Source organism: Emydura macquarii, unplaced genomic scaffold (genome assembly GCF_026122565.2).
Source record: "Emydura macquarii macquarii isolate MOO-44397 ecotype Brisbane River unplaced genomic scaffold, CSIRO-AGI_Emac_v2 contig_3305, whole genome shotgun sequence".
Taxonomy (NCBI): Eukaryota; Metazoa; Chordata; order Testudines; family Chelidae; genus Emydura; species Emydura macquarii.
The window spans coordinates 3,771,128-3,794,549 of NW_027133442.1; the positions used below are offsets into that span (position 1 = coordinate 3,771,128).

Here is a 23,422-nt window from a genome sequence, read left to right on the forward strand (position 1 = left end):
TTGCTTATTCTTCGGGGTTCAGACCTTCTGTTCTCCCTTGGGTGTCTGGACCCTGATTGTCACACCTCTGTAATCACACCCACCTGCATCTGTTCCACTATCCTCTCCTGTGCTCTGTGTTCTTGGCAGGTCTTTCTCTGTTATTGCTGCTGTTAGCATTACAGCAGCCCCTAGGGGCCACAGACCAGGATCAGGGCCCCGCTGTGCTGGGTGTGTACAGGAAGGTCACGGGAAGGCAGTCGCTGCTGCACAGCTCGCAGTCTGGCTGTCTGATCAGACCCAGCAGGTGGATGACATGGGGATGGGCCGAGGGCCCGGTGAAAGGAGCCTTTTTGCTGTAAAGATCCCCCACTCTGGGGGCACTAGCACACACATGGTGCCTCTCCTCCCCCCATCCTGGGGCCTTTGGGGAAAACTGCAGAGAGGAGCCAGACAGTGACTCCAGCCAGATGGGACAGGAGCAGTCAAAGCAGGGACCTCTGGACAGTCCAGGCAAAACTGCTGCTGTTCTCTGACTTCCTCCGCCCTGGGCTGAATGGCTGTATGTGGGAGGGTTGGGGTACAGTTTCCCCACGTCTGCTCCTCCTCCCTGGCCCTCTCCTCCCCCTCCCTTTCCTTTCCGTTTAGCGGAGCCCCTGCTAACTGAACCCACCAAAAAAAAGAAAAAGAAAAGAACAAAAAAGCATGGCGCTAACACGCCATCTGCTGCCATCCCATAGGTCACTCTGCCGCGGCTGCTGCCACTTCCCTCACCCAGTGTCTGTCTGGTGTGTTTACACAATCGTGCCTCATTGTTTCCTTGCACTCCCATGTCAGTCTGTCTGTCTCCATCTGTTGTCTCCTGTCTTATACTTTGATAGTCTCTGCCCCAACAGGCTTACAATCTCTTTGTCCTGAGTTTGTACAGCACCTAGCACAGTGGGGCCTGGGTCCATGACAGGGGCTGCAAGATGCTACTGTAATACACCTAATAAATAATAGTGATGGTGGGTAGCAGTCCCAAGGTGCCGCCTGCATAGCCGCACTCTTCTCTTTGTACCGTCCGCTTTCTGCCTTGCCACATGCACCCCTGTGCTTGGAGTAGAGGCTCTGTTCCCATCTGTCAAACAGCCTCCCCAAAGCCCTCGTCCCCGAACGGCTGTGGGCCTGTCCTGTCGTGTCCCAGGTGGGCTGGCAGAGCACTGGGCTGAGGAGTGTGTGTCTGCAAAACATGATGCAGCCGTTTTTGTGTAATGGTTCCTACCACTCTGGGCTGCTTGCTCGCTGGGGGGTCCCCATAGGCCAGTTCTCTCTGTGCAGCCCTTTCTCCTGTGCCCACGTTCGGCATGTGTCTTTCCTCCCAGTGTTTGCCAAAGCCAGGGCAGCCGCCCCCTGCATTATCTTCTTTGATGAGCTGGATTCGTTGGCACCCAGTCGTGGGCGGAGTGGCGATTCAGGTGGCGTTATGGACAGGTGAGTGCTTGCTGTACTTTCTGTTTTGGCAGCTACGTTAGGGTCCTGGGTGACTTGATACAAGCCAGGTACACACAGGTTGGTGGCAGAATCTCACCCCACTTCTTCCCTCATTGCCTCCCTCCTCCTCCGCAGTGGGCTTGACACCTGCTTTCCCGCTGCCCCACACTGTGGTTGTCTGTTGCTGGATTGTAAGTCCTGAGAGCTTCAGTCTGAGATCAGGCCATCCTGCTCAGGGCCGTTTTAAGACCTTCGTAGGCCCCAGGCACACTTGCCTTCGTAGGCCACTCGACCAAAATAACTAATTTGATTTTAAGCTATTAATAAATAGTTTTTAAAATAAAAATAAAAAATTATATATAAAGAAATTTTTCGTAGGCCTTGAGAGTTTCGTAGGCCCTCGGCACTGCCTATTGTGCCTAATGGATGATACGGCCCTGATCCTGCTGCTGGGCATGGGGCAAACACTTACCAAAGCGACAGAGCCAGCTACTAGAGCTTATAGTCGGGAATAGCTTCTGCCTGCCATGGGCCTCTCTGTCCCCCTCCAAACCGTCCTCCCTTTTCCCCCTCACCGCTCCTGGTTGTTTACTTGCACTGGGCTAGGACCCAGAGGCTTCAGTCAGGATCAGCATTCAGGCTGCTGTGCGAACATATATAGACTCAGTCCTTGCCCCCGGGAACCCTCTCTGCTGAGCTAGTCATAACCCATGTCTTGTCTATTCCCTCTTTCGGCTGGAAAGCACTTCAGCCTTCAGGGCAGGGAGTGCTGTGTGAATTGCCCCACCCCCACTTCACATGTCAGTGATTATGCACAGGTCAGCAGAATCTCACAGCAGGGCAAGAACAGGCCTGACTGCAAGCTCCTGCCACCTGACTGCATGCAGCCGGAGGCCTGTAGGTGGGATCTGGGGGAGCACGTGCCTGTGATGGTGTAGGTGTGCGAGTCTCAGCTGAGCGCAGTGAGCGTGACACTCAGAGGCAGTATTATGGCTGGGCTGGGCTGAGGCTGACAAGGGATCCACATCTTGTGTTTGGGTTCTGCCTGCGGGCCTGAGGACAGAATCTCTTGGCTAGACTAGACACAGCAGGGTATCCACAGGCCTGACGCTGCCGTGTCTGCCAGCCACACCCTGTCTGAGCGCATGTGGGGTGGCTGTTGGTTGCAGAGGGGGCACACGGGTATGACTGACAGCAATGGCTTGCAGGTGAGCTCCTTAGCAAGAGCACGCTGCAGGGCAGGTTTGAAGAGTCCAAGGCCAGAATGACCCATTGTGATCATCTAGTCCAGCGACTCCCAAACTGTGGGTCGTGACCCTAAATGAGGTCACACCATTAGCGGATGGGGTCGCAGCAATCCCTAGCATGTGGCGCAAAGTGGCGTCCTCCATGCTATCTGGGGTCCCAGCAGGAAATACTTCACCAAAATGGGGTCGTGATGATAAAAAGTTTGGCAATCCCAGTCTGGCCTCCTCTATAGCACAGGCCCGAGAACTGCCCCCAAATAATTCCTGGAGCAGAGCTTTTAGAAAACCATCCAATCTTAATGGAAAAATTGTCAGCAATGGAGAATCCACCACTATCCGTGGTAAGTTGTTCCAATGGTTAATTACCCTCACTGTTAAAGACGTACACCTTATTTCCAGTCTGAATTTTTCTAACTTCAACTTCCAGCCATTGGATTGTGCTATACCTGTGTCTCTCCCATAAGAGCCCATTATTAAGTATTTGTTCCCCATGTAGATACTTATAGACTGTGATCAACTCGCCCTTTAACTTTCTCTTTGTTAAGCTAAATAGATTGAGCTCCTTGAGTCTATCACTGTAAGGCCGGGTTTCTAATCCTTTAATCATTCTTGGGACTCTTCTCTGAATCCTCTCCAATTTATCTATGTCTTCCTTTAATTTTGGACACCGGAACTGGACACAGGATTCCAGCAGCAGTTTAACCAGTGCCAAATACAGAGGCAAATAACCTCTCTGCTCCAACTCAAGATTCCCCTTTATATATCCAAGAATCATATTAGCTCTTTTGGCCACAGCGTTGCACTGGGAGCTCATGTTTGACTGATTCTCCACCATGACTCCCAAATCTTTTTCAGAGTCACGGCTTCGCAGGCTAGAGTCCCCCATTCTGTAAGTGTGGCTGACATTCTTTGTTCCTGGATCATACACATTCACATTTAGCCAGATTAAAATTTATCGTGTTTGTTTGGGCCCATTTTACCAAGCAATCTAGATTGCTCTGAATCAGCGATCTTCCCTCTTCATTATTTACCACTCCCCCAATTTTTGTATCATCTGCAAATTTTGTGTTTTCTTTCAGGTCATTGATAAAAATTTTAAATAGCATAAGGCCAAGACCCAGTCCCTGCGGGACCCCCCTGGAAACGTACCCATTTGATAATGTGATTCCCCATTTACAATTACATTTTGAGACCTATCCGTTCAATATGTGCCGTGGCAATTTTGTATCTTTCTAGCTGGTTAATCAAAATGTCGTGCAGCACCAAGTCAAACCCCTTACAGAAGTCTGGCTAAGTATATTACATCAACGTTCTTACCTTTCTCAACAAAATTTGTAATCTCATCAAAAACAGGTATCAAGTTAGTTTGACAAGATCTATTTTACTTAAAGCTATGTTGATTGGCATGAATTATCTTGCCTTTCTTTAACTCTTTATTAACTGAGTCCCATATCAGCCACTCTACTATCTTGCCCAGGTCGATGTCAGACGGACAGGACTATAATTACCCGGGTCATCGTGTTTACCCTTTTAAAACATTGGCACAACATTAGCTTTCTTCCAGGTCTCAGCTGCGATTAGCAAATATCTGTGTATGGAACATGATCCACAGATGTGTGTGTCTGTCTGTCTATATATGGCCCCTGTCCCCAGAGTATCTGAGTGCTTCACAGACATTAGGGTGGAGGCTGGGAAGCAGGGCAGCGCTGGGAACGGAGGCACGGAGAGATTAAGGAGCTTGCCTGAGATCACACCATGAGTCTGGCAGAGCCGGGAACCTGCCTTCACCACAAGGCCATTTGCATTCGTGCCCTGGGCAGGGGTCTTGGGCTGTGCCCACATGGTGCCCTGTTACAGAGGTCTGTGGATCTCAAGGGCAATGTGTGTGGGGCACCTTTCAGGGGTGGGTGTACACGAGTGCTGTGAGTGGCATGGTCGAGTGGACAGGCTACTGGATGGGGAGTCAAAAGACCAGAGTTCTGTGCCCAGCTCTGCTAATGACCAGCTGGATGAGCCAAGATGCTACACACACACACCCCAGGCACACACACACAGTCTCGTTTCTTTAGCTTATAAGCTTTTTGGGGCAGTGACTGTCTCTTATGGTGTGTCTGCACGGGGGCCTTGGTCTTAGCTGGGGCTTGTGGGTGTGCTGCTGCTAACAGCACTGGTCTGCGTCTATGCATCTGGTGTGTGGGTTTGTTCACAGCTTGATGTGCGTTTACCAGTAACTCCAGAGAGCCCGTCCCTTTTCATTCCTCTCTCGCCCTTGGTAGAGTCGTCTCCCAGCTGCTAGCGGAGCTTGATGGGCTTCATTCCAGCAGAGACGTATTTGTGATCGGCGCTACCAACAGACCTGACCTTCTGGACTCAGCACTGCTCCGGCCTGGCAGGTATACGGCTCCTGCTCTGAGCTGGGCTTGCTTGCACACATGTATACTGTTCCCGTCCATATGTGGGGAGAGCTCCCTGGGCGATGTCTTTGCCTCCAGGCCCATGGGGCGAGTGGCTGTTGAGGGAGCTGTTCCCCAGGCAGTGCCTCGGTCTCTGGGCCCACGGGACTTGTGGCATTTGAGGAACTGCCAATACTTTTTAAAGGCTTCAGAGAGTTCAAGTTGTGCCCAGAGCAGCCTATCACTTACCTTATCACTTTGCCTCCCCAGCCCCCTTTTCCCTCCTCTTGTATGTCATGTTTGCTGGTCTTTGTTACGTCGCAAGCTCTTCTGAGCAGGGCCCGTCTCTTTCTATGCTTCTGTGTGGTGCTCAGCACGACACAACCCCAGTGCTGGTGGGCGCCTTGAAGGCTACCACATTGGAGACAGTGGGGGTGATTGATTTCCTGTTGTCCTCCAGCCCTTTTATTCCAGCCTGGCATTAAACTGGGAGCAGAAACAGCCTTTGCCTGGTGTATGGGGCTCTCCAGCCTCCGCAGAGGTGCTGCAAAGGGTCTGTGTTGGCCTCCTGCTCAGCGCCTCTCACAAAGCGTGTGCTGGAGGGGTGGGGCAGGGCAGGGCTGAACCATGTTGATTCTGGCTACCTGGGCCAGCCTTCACAGCGTAGGGGGCAGTGCAACAGCCCTGAAACACCGTGGACTTAGACCGGGGGTGGGACAGGCTAAGAATTGAGTGACTTAAGGCCACCGCTGTCTTCCTGGTCCCTGGGCTGTGTATGAGAGTAGAGCCTGGTAACACTGGTGCCAGGGTGCCACCCCCCCGGGCCGAATGCCCTGGTGATGCGGGGAGGGGCGCACGTGGCTTGGCTGTTGAGGCAGGTTTTCCTGGCTCTGTTCCTTGACTGGCTCTCTCCTTCCGCTGCCAGGTTTGACAAGCTGGTCTATGTTGGCATAAATGAGGACCGTGAATCTCAGCTGCGGGTGCTGAGCGCCATCACCAGGAAGTGAGTGTTCGCCCGGCAGCCTGGCACTCAGCCAGCCGCTTGCATGCCATGCGCAGCGTGGCTGGGGTGTGCAGGGATGGCTGGCCTGGCCAGTTGGCTGCCTCCTGCAGGTTCTGGCCGCACTTCTCCCCGCACCTCCTGATCTATGCACACCCCGTCCGTGGCACTCTGTGACAGGGCCTATTTCCGTTCCTCCATCTGCTCACGGATCTGGGCAGAGTTCCTCTGGGCCGTGTCCGCTGACTCCGTACCCACGTTTGAGGAGCAGCGGGCGCTGTCTGGGGTTCTCTGCTCACTGGCCCCTTCAGGTTCCCTCCGTTTACCCCTTTGATCTTCACGCCTGTTCCTGTTTTTTCATTTGTTGTCCCCCTAATCAATTGAGTCCCGGGATCAGTAGCTCCTCCCCTTAGGCTGGGGGGAAGGGCTTTGAGCTGTCCCGGAACCCAAAGAGTAGGAGAGAAGGAGGGAGTGTGTGGGAAAGCCTTGCAGTTGAAGGCAGCAGCAAAGCTGTACCCAAGCTCCAGCTAGACCTAGACAACTCACACCCCCTCTTCAGCCGCGGGCTCACTCTTCACGCCCACAGCCCCCTCCTGGGCTGAAAGAGGCCTGACCTCTGCAAAGAGCCGTGTAGAGCTGTACCGTGGCTGAGTCTGCACACCCGGGGCCACATCCTCCCCAGGGGAAATATGTGTTGCTCTGCTGAAGTCAGGGTCGCTTGCCACCAGCTGAGGACCTGAATCTGTCAGACCAATTCCCCATTGCCCTGCCCTATGGCTGTTGTGGGTGTCAAAGGCTCCCCTTTGATCTGGCGGTGTTTTACCATGCTGGGCACAGGCGTAAATGACTGCCCACACTGCAGGGCACCAGGGAATCTGGGCAGAGGATCTCCCACCACTTTCCCGGGGAGTTTCCATTATGTATAGCTGTGCTTTAACCTGTTTGGAAGTGTTTTATGTCCCTATCCAGTTTGGGGATGATCACTGCTGCTTCTTGCCATGCAAGCCAGGCATATCATGGTATCATGGTTGGAGAAACTAAAATTTGTCTTGTTGCTAATCTGTGTCGTATGATCTCCTGTCTGGCCATGTGGCCCGTCCATCTGTCAGAGCCTTTCCTGGTAGAGGAGGCCGAACCTGTGGAGGGTAGAGTTTGCCCAGGGATTTTTTATATCAATTTGGGATTATTTTGATGTAGATAGTTGTGGAAGTTTTCATGGGGGAGGATCATGCAGCCAGGGGCTAAGCCTGCTGACCCTTGGCCTTTCCTGATCGGCAGGTCTGAATGGCCTTGGAATCTGTCCTGCAGGTGTAAGTCTCCATTTGTGACATGGGCCAGCCATATTCCTGTAGGAGGTAAATGACAGGTCAATCCAGTGGCAGAGCCAACCTGGGGATCTGAGTCCTCCTGCCCACAGCCCTCTGGCTGGATTTTATCTGGCTGCATTCAGTCTCCAGCTGTCTGTGGATCTAACTGGTGGGCATTTCCCCTCCTGGCAGGTTCACACTGGATCCTTCAGTGGCTCTCCAGAGTGTCCTCGATCAATGCCCCGCCCAGCTGACTGGAGCGGATCTGTATGCGCTCTGCGCAGACGCCATGATGTGTGCTGTCAAACGGAAGGTGGAATGGATTGAGGAAGGTAAGAGTCCAGCACCTTCCACTTGCACGCTGTGCAGAAATTAAAATTTCTAGAGAATAGCTGAACCACCAGCCACTGGGAGGAGAATCATACAGAACAAAGCACGCCGGGCAAATACAGGGGCTTCCCCGATAGAATTTAAGGGCAGTGACCTGTGTTTTGGGTTTTAGTGAAGTATTTGATACAGTGTCTTGTGAAATCTTCCCTCATCAGTTCATACTGGCTTGGATTTGATGCAGCTGGGGGTTGGAACAAAGGGGAACGCCAAGTGGCCATGCCAGGTTGGGAGGAGGCACCTCCAGGGGGATCCAGTGGGGATCCGGGCTAGTTGGGTCTTGTTCACCAATGATCTGGACATTTTGGGGACATGCACAAGGGAACTGCACACACCAAGGCAGAAGGAAGCAGTAGAGAGGCAGCATTGTCCATAAGTTAAAGCAGTGCACCAGGAGCTAGGAACTCTCGTGTCCAACTCCTCGCTATGTCACTGAGTTCAGCAAGGCTCTGCACAGCAGGGCCCATGTGCGTGGATCAACCTGCGGGACTGGGGCGGTTGTGTGGCCTGGCCCGGCGCTATTGAGTCCCACATCGGTATCATGGAGTTACTGAGCCTGGCCTCCCTCGCTGGGCTTTGACTCCTTGGCATGTGTCCGCATGCTGCCTAATTTCACCGTTGTCATCGTTCCGCAGTAGAAAGGGGCTGAGCAAGGTGAAACAAACCGAGAGTCAAACTAAAAAATACTCCCTGCAGGGATGAGCGAGCCAAGGGACAGCCAGGAGAGAGCCTTGGGAACCAGCCTTCCTGCCTGGCCAAAGCCAAGGCACTGAACAGCGACCGAAAGGGGAGTTGTCATTGGCCATGTTTGGCAATGTTTTCTCACTGCATCCAGTCGCTCTTGTACCTGTGCCTGGAACTAAGCAAACAAACATTATATAAACGGGCTAGAACTGAACTCTGCTCTGCCATGCTGGCATTCAGCCACTCCCGCCGGGGCTTGCTGGGCTCTTTGTTCCCCTTCTCTCTGGCACAAGGCAGCTGCGAAACGATGGTGGGCGCCGAGACACAGGCTCTGAGAACAATCCCACGAGGGCACCACAAAGTGACCCAGTGCTGGTGGGATTAATGGCACAGGAGGGAAGCCCCTCAGAGCCAGGTGCATACAGCTTGGCCAAGGGACTGGTAACCCCCCTGCTTGGGGCATATATAACCCCAAAATGTCTGCAGAGAGAGGAGGTCTCTGCTTTCTGTGGTCGCCCCTCTTTATTCTTCCCACCAGCTCCTCTGCACCTTCTCTCTTTGGAAAGGTAGAGTGGAAAGGACTGGCTGGTGAGACAGGCATGAGCTGTCCCCTCATGGCAGTTGGGTCACTGACAAGCAGATGGCTCCCGGGTGCGTGAGGCAGAGAGGGGTGGTCAGGGGTTTGCCAGCCCAGAACTTTCCACACCCTCCAGGCAGGCCCCCCCAAAGGCTGGGATTTAAGAAGAAACTAGATTAGGGCTTCTTTCATGGCTGATTTTGGGGCCCTTAGGTAGAACTCAGGTTCAAGCTTGTCTCCACAACCGTGCTTAGAAACGTCATTCCAAAAACGAGAGCTGAGTCGCCCATAATCCCAGGGTTCCAGAATAAGGGGGCTAAAGCACAGCACCGTTCACCTCTGGGGCGGTGCAGGGGAGGCCTTCTCCAGGCCCAGCCATTCCTCCTGGATTGAGTGCATACATCTGCCTTCCCACAAGGCAGGTTCAAAGTTGCCTTGGCTGGGGCGCTTTTGTTAATGATTCTGAATGCGTGAGAACAAGACCTGGAGGAGGCTGGAGGGAGGTGGGGGGCAGGGTGAAGGGAGAGCAGAGCCTCACAAGGCTGTGTAACAACTCCTGCAGAGTCTAGGGGGTGTTGTCAGGTCTTGCCTGGCTGGGAGCAGCATCCTTCGTGGGCTGGGGGGTGGGGCAGCCCAGCTGCACTCAGGTCCCTGTTTGTGTAATTCTTTCCCCCAGGTTTGGACACGGAGAGTTCTCCTCTAGTTCTGACCATGGAGGACTTTCTACAAGCTGCCACGAGGCTGCAGCCATCCGTTTCAGAGCAGGAGCTGCTCAAATACAGAGTGATCCAGCGGAAGTTTGCTGCCTGCTAGCCTCCAGCAGGCCGGGAAGGAGCAGATGAAGCACTAATACAGAGGAGTCTGAGGAAATTCGGGCCACACACGTGGGCTGGTGAAGTGGAGAGGCGGAGGGGTTATTGCCTGCTGATTCCTGGCCAAGCCTGGCCCCTGTTCCGTTAATGGCTGTGGCACAGCATTCCTCTTCTGTCCCAGTCCCCCTCCTCCCACCACACATCTCCACATCTTGGCCCCTTCCCTCCTAGCCTCCATCCCCCTCTTTAAGCTAGCGTGTGAGCAAGGCTTTGAGTTCACGTGTGGCTCTCAGTGGAAAGGAAAGGCACCAAAGCCCCTGTGAGATGGACCCATGACCCCCTGCATTGCCCCAGGCTGGTTGGATGGTTCTGGGCTATGTAGTGATCCAGGGCTGGGGGTTGGATTGTGGCCTAGGAATGAAAAACCCTCCCCTCTCCCAGGAATGTGTGTGAAATAGCAGCTGCCTTCATTTCAGGGTCACTGGTCAGTGCAGAGCCTGGTGTTGCATTCCAGGCTGTGTATAAGCGCCGGCTCTCCAGCTCAGCCCCTGCTCAGGCTCTGTCCCAGCTCTGCGACTGGCTGCCAGGAATTGTAGCAGCTCCTTTCTCCCTGGGCTACGTGCCAGCATTCAGCCCGGCTGGGTCGTTCCGCGTGCTGGTGCTGCCCTGAGAGCTGAGCTGGAGAGAAACTTGGCCTTGTCTGTTTTCCTAAATCACATGTGGGCTTGGGGACAGGTGGGGGAGCACCAACAAGACATGGAGACATAGCTCTGGGCAGTCACCACAGCTGGGGCGGTGCCTAAGGCCATAGCCAGTGGTGACTGGCACAATTGGGGTTGCTGGGGGGGGGGTGTCCAGTGTGAACAGTGCAGGTGGCCACTCGTGAGAGGAGGCAAGGGAGGAATGGGTGTAGCTGAGTGTTTAAGTGTCAGATTTGCACTGTTTCAAGCAGACAAGTCTGATGCTCAAAGCTGTCACAGGGAAGGGGGCCAGGGTGGCTGTGCCTGGCCGGTGGCTCTGGGAAGAGGTGGAAGCGATGTAGCACTGTTCTGGCCAGAGGGGGATTCCCACCACAGCACCTCTCCCTGGGCACAGGCCCAGCATAAAACCTAGGCACCACTGCAACATGGATTCGTGCTGGCATGCTACATCGCTAGTGAAAAGCACCCTTCCTTGTGGAGCTTTAGCCACCTGTGGTGGGCAGAAATCCCATTGCTTTCCCACCTGCCGAGCAGTACAGGCAGGGCTGGTGCTGACAAGACCCACTCAGGCAGCCAGGAACAGGACAGGAGAGATAGCCGCAGCCAGGATGAGGGGAGGCGTCTTCCTACTCAAAAAGCTTCTGTGAGGTTCTGAACCCCCGTGGCCAGCTCCCAGCACGGGCATTATACAGGGAAGAGGCGCGCGGCGAGCCTGCGGTGTGAGGACACTGCTACTGCAATGGGCAGGGCCACATGCTGCCCTAGCTGGAAACCCTGTAAACAGCCTTTCTGAATAAAGGGGGAGTTTCTGGTCTAGGTCTCAGCTGCCTCCGGGCTTTCATTGCATCCTGCGCTGCCTCTGGCTTCAGCTGGTGTCGGGCGCTCCCAAAGTGCTGCCAGGGGGATGTTACTGGCAGGGCACGTGGGTGTGGCTGTGCCCCACACCTGCTGGACGTGCACATGCGCTGGTTGCAAAAAGCAGCCTGTGCACTCCCCGTCACGCCCTGCTCAGCATCATTTACCCAATCCCGCCTTCCAGGCCACTCAGTCCTGTGACAGTGGCAAAGCTGAGCCAGCTGGCAGCTCACGGGAGCCTGGCAAGGCATTTAGGGCTGTGCCCTGGCAGCTGTGCCCATGAGTTGTGAGCCTGCAAAGGCTCATTGGCGGCAAGGAGCCATCATGGTGCAGGAATATGTGGCCAGGGACGTTGGGGTCAGCTTTTCCCCGCTTGGCCCAGTAGCCCCAGAAGGAGGGAAGGCTGCCTGGGTTCTCCTTGCCTGAGCCCAGCTCCTGCCCGGGGAACCTCTGCACGCAGGAGCACCAGTGTTTAGAAGCAAGTGTATGAAGGAGCAGCCCAGCAGCGGGTGGCCAGGCTTGTGTCATTCGCCACCCCGGGCCTGCTGTGGCAGCAGAGACTTCCAACCGCCATGGTCAGCCAGCAGCGGAGTGGTTGGGGGAGGAGAGGCAGGTGGAGCCCCTTCCCTCCCCCACCGCTGGCAAGAGCAGCCCAGCAACAGACCCCTGCTGCAATGGGCTGGGGCTGCTGGTGGGGTTGGGATGGGCAGGACAGAGCCTGGGAGCTGGGCTGAGGTATGCTTTCCCATGGGCAGTGGGGGCTCAAAGGGAGGAGTCTTTGCTCCCCCCACACAGCTGGCCACCCCTCCTCCCTGCCTTGTTTAAGAAGCCAGTGGCCAAGCTGGGATCAGCCCTCAGGCAAAGGTCCTTCCAGCCCTGGCACCCCTCCAGCTCTAATGGCCCCATTGGGTTGCAGTCTGCAGGCCCTGCACTGGGGGCTGCATGGTCCGGACCACCCTGCAGGCAGCTAGCTCAGGGCCAGGAGCGTGGGGCTGGACAGCAGCTGTTTCCCCAGACGGGTCAGGCCCTGCAGTGGGAGGCAGGTACTAGCTTTTGGCAGGCAAGAAAAGACTGGGACACTCATCCCACCCCCGCAGCCTTGAGCCAAGTGGCTGCACCAGCTGGGCGGGAGGAGGGTTTCCCTGCTGAGAGTCTTGGGCCACCTGCTCTTATAGCTCAACCCCTTTTCTACCCTGCTGCTACTGCCCAGCAGGAAAGCACCCGTGCCAAGCCGGCAGCGCTGACACCTCCCTCTTCATGGGCATTGTTCAGGGACAGTCGCTCCAGCCCTTCCCCAGGCTCCATGAGGGCTGTGGCAGCTCAGTTCCCGTTAGGGGGATCGAGAAGTGCTGACGGGCTGGAGGAGGATGGATACACTACAGCCGGAGAGGCACATAGGTACAGCAACGTACTTGCCCTGGCAGAGACCTGCTCACACTAACTAGCCACCTCTGAGCTTTTCACCCCCAGCCTGGCCCAGGCGCAGAAGAGACACACAGGACCACAAGCAATGGTAACTCCCCATGAGCGTTGTTTCATTTTCCCCACAACAGCCTTCCAGAGAGCCCTTGACAGCCCTGAGATTTGGACAAACATCCTCCCCCCTCTGGTGCAGCCTGAGTGACAAATAAGAGAAGCAGAGAGAGGGACAAGCAGCACGTGCCAGCCTCGCCAGCCACAGAGCCTTGCCCAGGCCTCGCACACAATTCCCGGGGTCTTCCCCTGAGACAGCCGGCTGGCCGAGAGCGCTATCAGTCGTGCAAGAAGAGCCCTTAAGCTAGGAAGATGGAGAAGAGTTCCATCTCCTTGTCTGTTGCCACGCAGCCGGGGGCGCAGTCCAGCCCGCAACGCCAGGGAGCCTCCCGTCAGCGCCTCAGCCAGTCTTCTTCACCACGTGAATGAAGTAGCAGGGGGTGTAAGCCTGGCCCAGCTGATAGGGCTGGAAGTCCCCCAGGACGCTGTGCTGGCACTGCCCCTGGAAGGCACTTTTCAGCAGCTCTGTGAAGGCCTCCAGGCGGTGAGGATAGTAGGAGAGTCGGAACTTACTGAAACACAGGAGCAGAGAGACCCCACTGAGGGGCTGGGGCTTGCGCCTGCTGGGGGGGCTCTCGGCTGCACCAGCATGACCCGCCTGGAGCCCGCCAAGCTGGCAGGGATGCAGCCAAGGCCCCGGCTGATTTTCAGCCTGCAGGAGTCCCTGGGTGGGCAAAGGGGGAATGTGCCCCTGCTGCGCACGCCTCGTGCACACGTGGATCTGGGCCCACTTCTCGCACCGCACACGACTGCCCCAGCCAGCACCTACCTCAGTTCTGGGGCCCCCTCGGCCTCCTGGGCCGGAACCTGCAGGGTGTAGTCCAGGGTCACCATATGGGCTTTGTTATTCACCAGCAGCACGGATGTGGTGATGTCCTTCGTCAGGTCACTCTGGGAGAGGCACAAAGCCAAGAACTTCCTGTTACCGTCCCCCTCCTGTGTCATCCCCCGGGCGCACTGGGGCAGTTGCCCCGCGCTTGCTGCAGTGGCGTTAGCAGTCTTGCCCTGCCTGCATAGGAAAGGCCCAATGGCTCTGCTTGTTCTGCCTCATTTAATCCCCTGGGAATTTGGGGACAGAGCCCTCCTGCATCGGTGCTCCAATCCCACTCCCCAAACTCCAATGCAGCGTGCTCTCCTGCTGCGCTCTGCACAGCACCTCTGGCCGCGGCGACACCCGAGGGCATGTAGGGAGCTGCTGCACTCTCCGTCCACAGCCTCTTCCTAGCCCTGCTCCAACCTGAGCCCTTTCTGCTCCGGCCTCACCTGCAGTTTTCCTTCTGTGGCTCCAGTCAGCCTTGTTGGTTCAAGCTCCCCCATTCCCTCCCCATTCCCTGTCTGCTGTTAACCGGAGCTGCCCCCTGCCACCTGCGAGGATTCACACCACCAGCTCAGGTGCAAAGGACCTCACCCGAGCACCAGAGCCACCAGAGGCATGGCCGGGGGCAGGCGCCAGAGGCGGGGTGCTTGGCCGGGGAGGAAGCAGCAGCTGGTGGGGATGTGTGGGATGGTGGGAGGATTCTCTCTCTCCCATCACTGAGCGCCAGCCAGCCCCTCTCCCCACACCGCAATGGGACAGGACAGACAGAGCCGCCCGCCTGCTGCTGGGCAAGCCCCCACCGGGGAGGTCCTGGAGGCAGTGACCTTGTAGTAGATGTTCTTCCCAGGAGGGGCGCAGCCCGTGGCCAGGATGTAGTCATAGTTGCGATGGTCGATGACCATGAGGCCGCCCGGTCGCACCATGCTCGCAATGTTCTTAAGGGCCAGTTTATGGTCACTCTGGTCACCTAGGCAAAGGGGCAGGATTCAGCTGCTCCCCTCTGTTATGCACCCAGAGCCCCTCTCCCGACCCCACGACCCCGCAGCATCTCCGCAAAGGAACGTCCTTGTGCAGGAGGGTTCCCCTGGAGCAGATATGGCCAACAGACCAGGCCAGTGCCCTCCGGGGTGCTGCTAAGGCAGCAAGGGGCGGCTGGAGTGCACGGCGCAGACAGCCCAGGTAGGGGCGTTGCACCGCCGGGGAAGTTAGAGCAGCCCCAGAACCCTGGTTGATGCTCGGTGGAGCTGAGCAACCTTCTCATCTCTCCCTCATTCCTGCACCACACTGCGTGCGACTGGACAGGGAGTCGGGACCTTGGTTGTATTCGGGACACGGGCCGGGCGTTGTAATCGACTGCGATCCCTGCATGGCTCGGGCAAGTCCCCCGCCCCCCCAGCAGTAAATGGGACAGTGGGCAGGCTTTGCCTAGCAGCTGCCCAGGGTTGCTGCTTTGGAGACGAGCACACACTGACGTGCCCTGGGCGCGCATTGGGCTCCCGGCCCTCAGTGCTCTGGCTGCAGCACCGGTCCCTGGGAGCAGACCCAGTGCATCAGGCTCACCTTTGAAATCAGGCAGATGTGCGAAGGAGTTTCCCAGGCAGATGACAGCATCAAACCCGTCCCCAGGCTTCTGCAGGTCCTTCTCCAGGGTGAGCCAGTTGGCCTCCTCAATGACTGCACCACACGAGAGCTGGATTTACACACACACACACACACCCACACACACACACACACACACACACACACACACACACACACACACACACACACACACACACACACACACACACACACACACACACACACACACACACACACACACACACACACACACACACACACACACACACACACACACACACACACCCCCCTTGCCCTCCCTGGGCTAGGGGACCTTCCCTCCTGCACAGGGATCCCCACTCCTCCTGCCTCAGCGATGGGGGACGACACCCATTTCCACTGCATCCCAGAAAGCCCCCGCTCCCCCCACACGCTCACAAAGCTGGGGTACAGCAAGAAATCTTACTGAACAGCCCATTCCTGCCGGCTCGGCTCAGAGACGCACAACCACAGCCAACTGCAACAACCACAAAGTTCAGACACTCACACTGCCCTGGGGAGGAGGGGCGGGGTTATTATTCCCATTTGGAAGACGGGCACAGGGAAGCGAGAGGGGGACCATGCGAGGGGGGAGAATGAGGTGTGATATTCAAACATGTTCCTTGATGACTTCAAGGGAAGAGGCAGATGCAGCACATTACACTTGCTGATGATCCTACATTGGCGCAATGACCACGGAAATGTTCCAAAAGGTCCTGGAGAGAAGGGGGCCAATAGGGGGCTCTACCTGGGAAATGCACTTACACTAGCTGGGGACAGAACATAGATCCCCTTGGTGCAGGGCCTGGAGGAGCAGGCTGAATGCTAGTCAGGGGTTTCAGTGGGGTACGCCGGGAGAAGCAGCAGCAGCAGTAGCTGTCCATAGGGTTCTGGGCGACGCCACCCAGTGCCAGCTGTTCTCCTACTCAGGCCTAAGCAGGCTCCTTGCCAGCCAGAAACAAGCCAGGAAGGGTTCAGAGACCAAGTGGCTGGGGAGATTAAAAGGCCACCAGGATAAAAGCTAGGCCTTGGGCCCACTCATTGCCTGTTCCCTGCCTGGGGGCCAGTGTGCGCCCCAGGGGGTTGTGCCTACCCCACTTGTCAAAGGCCTCTTCCTTCCGCCGGGTCCATCGCTCCTTCAGCGCATACTTGAGCATCTTGTCACTGGCATCAACGCTGGTCACGCTGAACCCTTCCTCCACCAGCATGATGGAGTCCACCCTGCCGCGGGCAGAGAGCTGGGCTGATGCACGCACACGCACGCAGGGCGCCTGGGGGGGGTCGCACAGCGTGGGGGGCGCGTGCCAAGGCCGGGGTCTGTCTGGGGACATCACATAGGTGGCGTGGGGAGGGGTTGCCCGTCAGGCTCCATGGGATCTGGGAGGGGAGTGAGTAGGTTCCCCTCTGGCCCTGGAGGGTGGGGGGGGGGGCGTGTCTCACACACACCCACACCACAGAGGATGTGTGTGGGGGGAGGTACACACGGAGGGGTGGTGCAGGGATTACATCCATGGGACAGGGGGGTCCTGCAAACACATGGGGGAGAAATGTCGGGGGGGGGGGTTACACACACACAGTGGGGCTGTATGGATCTCTCACACACAGGGGGAGAGTTGAGGGGGTCCCACACATGGAGAGGTGTCTGGGAGGGGGGGTCTGGAGAGGATCACACAAATGGGGGACTGTCCAAGGGGTTCCCACACACGGGGGAGACCGGAGGGGATCACACACACACGGGGAGGGGGCTGTCCAGGGGGCCCCCGCCGCTCACCCGGTGCCGCAGGCCACGTCGAGCACGGCTTGGCAGCGGTGGCGGCGGAGCAGCGCCAGGAGCCAGCTGCGGTACTCGGCCGTGCGGCTCCGCGTGTCCCCGATGTAGAGCTGCCAGACCCGCGCCGCCCGCCCGTCCGCGTACTGGTCCGGCAGCCCCTCGGCCGCCACCCCCAGCGAGCGCGTCCGGTAGATGCTGTCCACCATGCCGCCGCCGCCGCTGCTCTGAGCCGGAGCCGGAGCCGGAGCCGAAGCCGGGCCCAGGACTGGCCGGGCCCGCCCCGCCTCCTCCTTGCGCCGGGGCGGAGCCAGGGCCCCGCGGCGGGGTGCAGCTCCGCCCTGCACCGCCCCGTCCTGCGCCGCCGGGAGCCGCCTCCTGCCCCCGCCGCAGGGGGGAAGCTCAGCTCCGCTCAGCTCAGCTGGGCCCGGGGGCTCCCTCCCGCCCCACGCAGCCCCCCAGGGGAGGGCGCCGCGCCGCGCCGCGCCCGGCAGCCCGCGGCCCACGTCGGGGTGCCCGCGCCTGCTGGCCGCCTCCACGGCCCCTCGCCTCTCCCCTCCCGGCTGCAGGCCCGGGCACAGCTGCAGCCAGCCCGGGCGGGGAGAAGCCCAAGGCCCAACCCCGGCAATCGGCAGGTTCTGCTGGGCACTGGCCGGAGCCCTTGGCGCAGTTACAAGGCACCGCCCAGCTCCTTCGAAGGGCGCCCGCTTGTGCCTAGGGTGAAAGCATTACCGAGAAATAATTCCATTAAACAACCTGCACCCAGGGTAATAAACTGCCCCGAGATCACCCGCCCCCCTGCCCACAAGGGCTGGGGCAAGAGACAGTCCTTCCAGCCCCACAGGGGGGTTTCCCCCCTGCAGCTACCAGTTCACGACAGTCCGAGCTCAGAACTAGCAGCACCCCCCTCAATAGTTGGGTCTTTCCTTTATCCAGCTTAGGCCTTTGAGCTTGAGAGGCCAGGAGCAGGTGATCAGCAGACAGGGGCCCCTCCTCAGGGCATGGCTTCAAAAGACTGGATTTTTGCAGAACTGCAGGAGAAATGTGAATTCACACCACCCCCCACCACCTCCCCAAAGATTCCCCGGGCCAATCACTTGACACTGTTTGTCCCAAAAGCCCATTCTTGACCAGTACATTGTTCAGTACAGTCCTTGGAAGTTCATATACTTCCCAGAGTTCACAGCCTGTACCCCCCTTAGACAGAGCTTACATCCAACCCCAACCCCCCATCACACATAAACCATTCATGTCATAAAATGCACCCCAAACATCCTTACATGTAATCAATAAGGTCTCCCAAGTGTCTGGGAGGAAATTGCCATCTCTGTCGTGCCAACCACCAGCAACAGTCCTTGGTCTCTGCCCCATCCCTAGATAGAGCCTGGTGGTTACTCTAACTAAGGCTAATTTGCTGTGGTCCCCAAGGGATCCTGGCCCCAGTGGGGTAGATGAAGCACAGCACAGGCCAGCCATACACCCCTGGGGCAGGTGTAGGAGCTGGCCATGCCAAGTCTGTAGCCACTAGAGATGCCCCTCCTGCAGCAAGCGGCATGGAAATTGGAGGGAGAAGCACAGGTTGTCAGAAGGAAGGATTTGGAGGTGGCCCTGGGAGTCAATCTGTGCGCACATGGCTGGAATGTGGGCCGTAGCACGTCTGTAAATAGTTCTCTTACTAAAAAAGCCAGTTTAGTTTTACAGGCCTGGAACTCTTTTGTTCCTGCCCGCCACACAGGATGGGAGTCCCCAGCAAGACAACTGCAGAAAGGGGGCCGAGCAGAGAACCTGCCTCAAAGTGCTGGTTGTGGCCGCCAGAGCTTTCTGAAATCACATGGCTGCAAAGATCAGACACACCTGTTCTGAGCTCTTGGCCTCAGATACCTAGTGGCAGTGAGTTCCACAAGCCAGTCACGTATTCACATGCATGGATTTCCTTTGCCAGTTCGCATGTGTGTTACCTTTCAGCTCCTGATGGGCCCTTTGCTCCTGTATTAGAGACAAGGTGTGCATGAGTGCCTCAGCTGCTGCCTCTAGCCTCCTCCTATGCAGCTACTCTCTCCAGAGAGATTCTTGTCTAAAGAGGTTGCTGGTCTGGGAGCTGCTCCGGAGATGTGGACGCACACAGGTTCCCTCTCCGCCCCTCTCCCCACAGCGCTTCCCTCATTCTGCTCTCTTCGCTTCCTTCTCTTCCATCCCTGCAGGCGGCCTCGGATGGCTCATTTCCAGAGAGCCTAAAGCCGCACGCTTTGGAGACCCATAACAGGTGGGTGACGGTATCAAACCAGCAGAGAATCCTCGCCCAGCAGCCTGCTCAGGACTCCTCCAGCGTCAGGACCGGCTCTACTCATCCCATGGCACGTGAGAGATGGAGGACCGAGGAACGAGACCTCAGGGCCCAGCTGCACAGAACCCCCTGGAGAGTGAACGGGATGGGGCACTGGGGGAAGCTGTCCACACTAAGGGGGTGAAGTGCAAAGCAAGTTTTCACTGCCAGCCACAGCCAGGAGGCCCAGGACCCTGGCTGGAAATGTCCTGCGCCTGGTTTGTAACGCGTGGATGAGCCAAGCTGGGAGTGCTGGCAGCTACGCAACGGTGCATGGGCAAATGGCACACCCCCGTCCTTTCTCTGCAGAGCTCCCCCGGTGGCTGTTACAGCGTTCACCTGCAAAGTCCGGTCGCTCACTGTCGGAGAGAGGGAGGGCGTGAAGGCGAGTTAATTGACACACTGGTAGAGGACAGTAAGGGTGAGATCCAGATCAGCCATCGACTGAGGGACTGGGGACAAGTGGAGGGGAGCACACAAGCACGTGCACTTTAATGCCCTGGGGCCAAGGGGAAAAAAAATCATGGTACTTGAGAGCAGGGAGTGTCCCAGCTCAATATGGAGGTACAATAGAGACCACTACATGGCGCTTGGGCTCTTGGGGAAGGGCAGTATGGGGCACGCAGTGCATCCTGGGCACTGCCGCAAGGATTGGCATGACAGCACTTTGCTTTAGGGGGAAGGAATTGGCTCCTTCTAGCTCCTACAACATAAAAGATGCCTTTTTAAACAACTGCAATGAGGCAAATCGGATCAGAAAACCCCCAAATGAACCACCTTCGAGGTGACTGATTTACAAGCTCCACCCAGCCAAGCAGCAGCTGTGCCTGCCTCCAGCGGACAGCCCTCTCTCTGCCAGCCCACTGCTGCCTACACACATGGCACAACTTCCATCTGCAGCTGCTGTAGAGGCTGCAAATGCAAAGCTGGCTTAGCCAGCCCCCAGGAAATCCACTCAACACAGAGATGGCCTAGGACCAACTCCGACAGCCCTACTATGCCTCACCCCTGCACAGCTCCCAGCACAGGGGCACAAAGTTCTCCAGCTATTCAAGGCTGTTGTTTCTGGGGCAATCAATGGCAGGGCTGCATCAGCCCCTGGACCAGCCCACAACCCCAGCAGAGCAAAGGTGGCCACCCTCCATGCTGTATCTCCAGAGAGGCCTACCACTGCTCTGGGTGCTCCACATCCTGGACTTCTCCTTGCTGAAAAGGAGCCAGCCGCCATGGCAGTGGGTATGGGACTGGCTCCCTCTTACCTCTTCAGAAGACCCTATTTACAGGACCCTGAAAGCAGCAGTAGATCAGCTAAGCAGAAAAGAGACTCCAGCCATCAAGCTTTCTATAACAGTTCTCAGTGAATTCTTCATTGCCTCCATCCTGAGCGTTAAATAGAGCAAACAGCAAGCCTGCCCCACAACCCGCAGCCATACACAACATTCCAGGAAGCGCCCCTCCACTCAGTGTGATTGGATCCAAATGCTACATAACGCACACTAGAACCAGGTCTCCACTAAAAAGTTAAGTTGACCCAGCTATAGCCTTCAGAAGTGTGAAAAATCCACACCCCAAGGCAAAAGAGTTAAGCCAACATAATCTCTGGGGTAGATAGATCTGTCGGTGGAAGAATTGTTCCATCAACCTAGCCACTGCCTCTCGGAGAGGGGGATTACCTATTCCATGGGAGAATCCTTCCCGTCGCTATGGTGAAGGGCTACACAACGGCTACATCTACACAACAACTTATTTTGGCATATCACTCAGGGTGTGAATACATCCCCCTGAGTGACATAAATGGCAGTGTGGCTCTACCACTGACATAGCTACCGCCTCTTGGAGAGGTGGTTGTATTATGCCAATGGGAGAGCTCTTTTCTGTTGGCATAGAGCATTGTCACCAGACGCATTGTAGCACTTTTAGTGTAGACAAGCCCTCAGCTTCACAGCTTTGCCGCTGTAGCGGTTTAAGTGTAGCTATAGCTTCAGTTAGCTCAGGGGGACACCCGCGATCTGAAAGGGGGAGAGGCCAACACACATTTTTCACAACTGCCTGGGGGCCTACACACTAATCCTGATTCTCAGCACCTCCACACACAGTCGCGTGGGGGGGCGGAGGGGGGGGGAAGGGGGTGGCGGGGATGATGGACTTTTGCCCAGGCAGAACACCGCCTTTCCCTAGGAACCAAGCTTTTTGTTATTATCTGATCAGCACTTGGTCCCATTCGGTGACACGAGTGGGAAAATATGCTAATCATTCCCCATCCTCCTTTCTCTTTTTTTGTCTTTCCTGGCTGTGGGAGTCTCTTTGGTTCTGCTGCATTTCCTTCTCTCCAGCAACTACCAGCCCCCATTTCTAGGCTATTAGCACTTGCCCAAGATCCTTCCAGCTGGTGAAAAGGGTGTTAACATGCCCTAAGGCTGCGAACACGAGAATCCGTATTCTTTGACTGCACCCAGTGTTCTTATGCACAAAGTAAACTGAATAGTGAGATTGATAGGGTGTGCCGTGCAGTAGGTATGTGCTGTGTGAGGGACATGCTGGCAAATCATGAAATGATAAAACTAGAAGCCAGTGCACAATACTAAAAGATATTTGAAAACCATTAAAACATGGCCAAATCCAACCCTTTTCAGTGGAAGGAAGGAAGATCTCTGTGACCCAGGCTTCCATGGCTCTGCCGCATGTCAAGTTTTCACCATCACCCCATGACACTAGAGCTGGTTTAAAAAAGAATGCAGAAATGAAATTTGTCACTTTCCATGCTGGGAAATGGCTTAGTGGTTTTGGGTGAACCTTTCAGAAATAAAGCTGCTCCCTGATCAATAGCAAGCAGCAGAAAGTGAAAAGGCAGAAAATGAAACAGACAAGGTCCTTCCAGGGGCTGCTTCTGCCCCAGCTCACAGCCCAGATCCCTCAGTTTTTGTCACCACCCTGGAAAGCGCCTGTCAATTTCACTCACTGCCTTCCAGGCAGGCAGTCCCACCAGCTGAAAAATTCTGTTTTGGTTCTTCCAAAATGGATTTTTTCCAGAACTCCCTTCCTGAGAAATACATCAGGATTTGGTTTTTTGTTCCAATTTAAGACTTTCTCTAAATAAAAATGTTCCATGGGAAGGTATTTCCATTTCTTCACCAGTTCTAGCGAGGGGTGAAGTGCAGTGGGAGGGCTGGTAAGCTCTGCCTTTCTCTTTGTATTTACAGCTTTCAATCACCTCAGATTTAAACTTCAGGGGGAGAGTCCCATTCTTGGGACTTTTGGAAGCTTCTGTTTGCATACATCTCCCAGTCATTCAATTCACATTCGTTAAGTTGCAGGAGTAGAAGATTTAGCAAGTACCCCCCATTGGCCCCACAAGCTATTTGCTAAATCACTGTCAATTCGTACACCCAACAAAAGAAATTTGGCGGCAGTCAACGGGAGTTATGCAAGCTACGCAGAGTAGCTTGTGTAACTCCAGTCAACTTTGTAACTTCTGTTTAGCACGCCATCTTCATTGTGCTGCGCCAACGGGAAATGCATACCTGTCAACACAGCGCTATGCTTTTTGGGGAGGTGATTTTATTAAATCAACTTCCGGATTGATTAAGCGGGTCTTCACTTCTGCTCAATCGATCCAGATAAATCAATCTGATGGTGGCAGATGTGTCACCATCAGCATAGACATACCCTACAAGTCAAGTTCCTATACACAATACTCCTGTCCACAAACCTAGAAAGGAGGTGGACTCCACAGATGCAGAGGATTAAGGCAATGGGGCATGTGCTGGCTTTGGGGTTCACCACGGCACCCCTCTCACAATTCAGAGTAGTTATCCATTTCTGACCTGAAATTCAGACCTTTGTTCCCTTGGCACAACAACTACATCTGCCTAATGTTTGAGATAAACATGGGATTAAGGTTAAATTCCAGCTGGGAAGAGACAAAAGGTGAGATGGGTTCATATACTCCAGAAACAGGACAAACAAA

The 23,422-nt window shown here is 55.9% G+C and overlaps 2 protein-coding genes across 2 annotated transcripts in view; one reads left to right on the plus strand and one right to left on the minus strand.

Moving 5' to 3' along the window:
• Positions 1-10,913, plus strand: part of PEX6 (peroxisomal biogenesis factor 6) — a 31,997-nt gene extending 21,084 nt beyond the window's left edge. Inside the window, 5 exon segments of the mRNA XM_067532880.1 lie at positions 1,344-1,452; positions 4,976-5,092; positions 6,018-6,095; positions 7,592-7,731; positions 9,724-10,913. Coding sequence (XP_067388981.1) covers positions 1,344-1,452; positions 4,976-5,092; positions 6,018-6,095; positions 7,592-7,731; positions 9,724-9,860 — 581 coding nt within the window. The 3' untranslated portion in view covers positions 9,861-10,913.
• Positions 10,914-12,924: 2,011 nt separating this feature from the next.
• On the minus strand, positions 12,925-17,374 carry GNMT (glycine N-methyltransferase). The gene is made up of 6 exons (XM_067532881.1): positions 17,136-17,374; positions 16,458-16,585; positions 15,326-15,439; positions 14,590-14,732; positions 13,718-13,839; positions 12,925-13,460 (listed from the first exon to the last, which is right to left on the minus strand). The coding sequence occupies exons 1-6, from the start codon at positions 17,339-17,341 to the stop codon at positions 13,289-13,291; spliced, it is 885 nt and encodes a 294-aa protein (XP_067388982.1). The 5' UTR covers positions 17,342-17,374; the 3' UTR covers positions 12,925-13,288.
• Between the last annotated feature and the right edge of the window lie 6,048 nt (positions 17,375-23,422).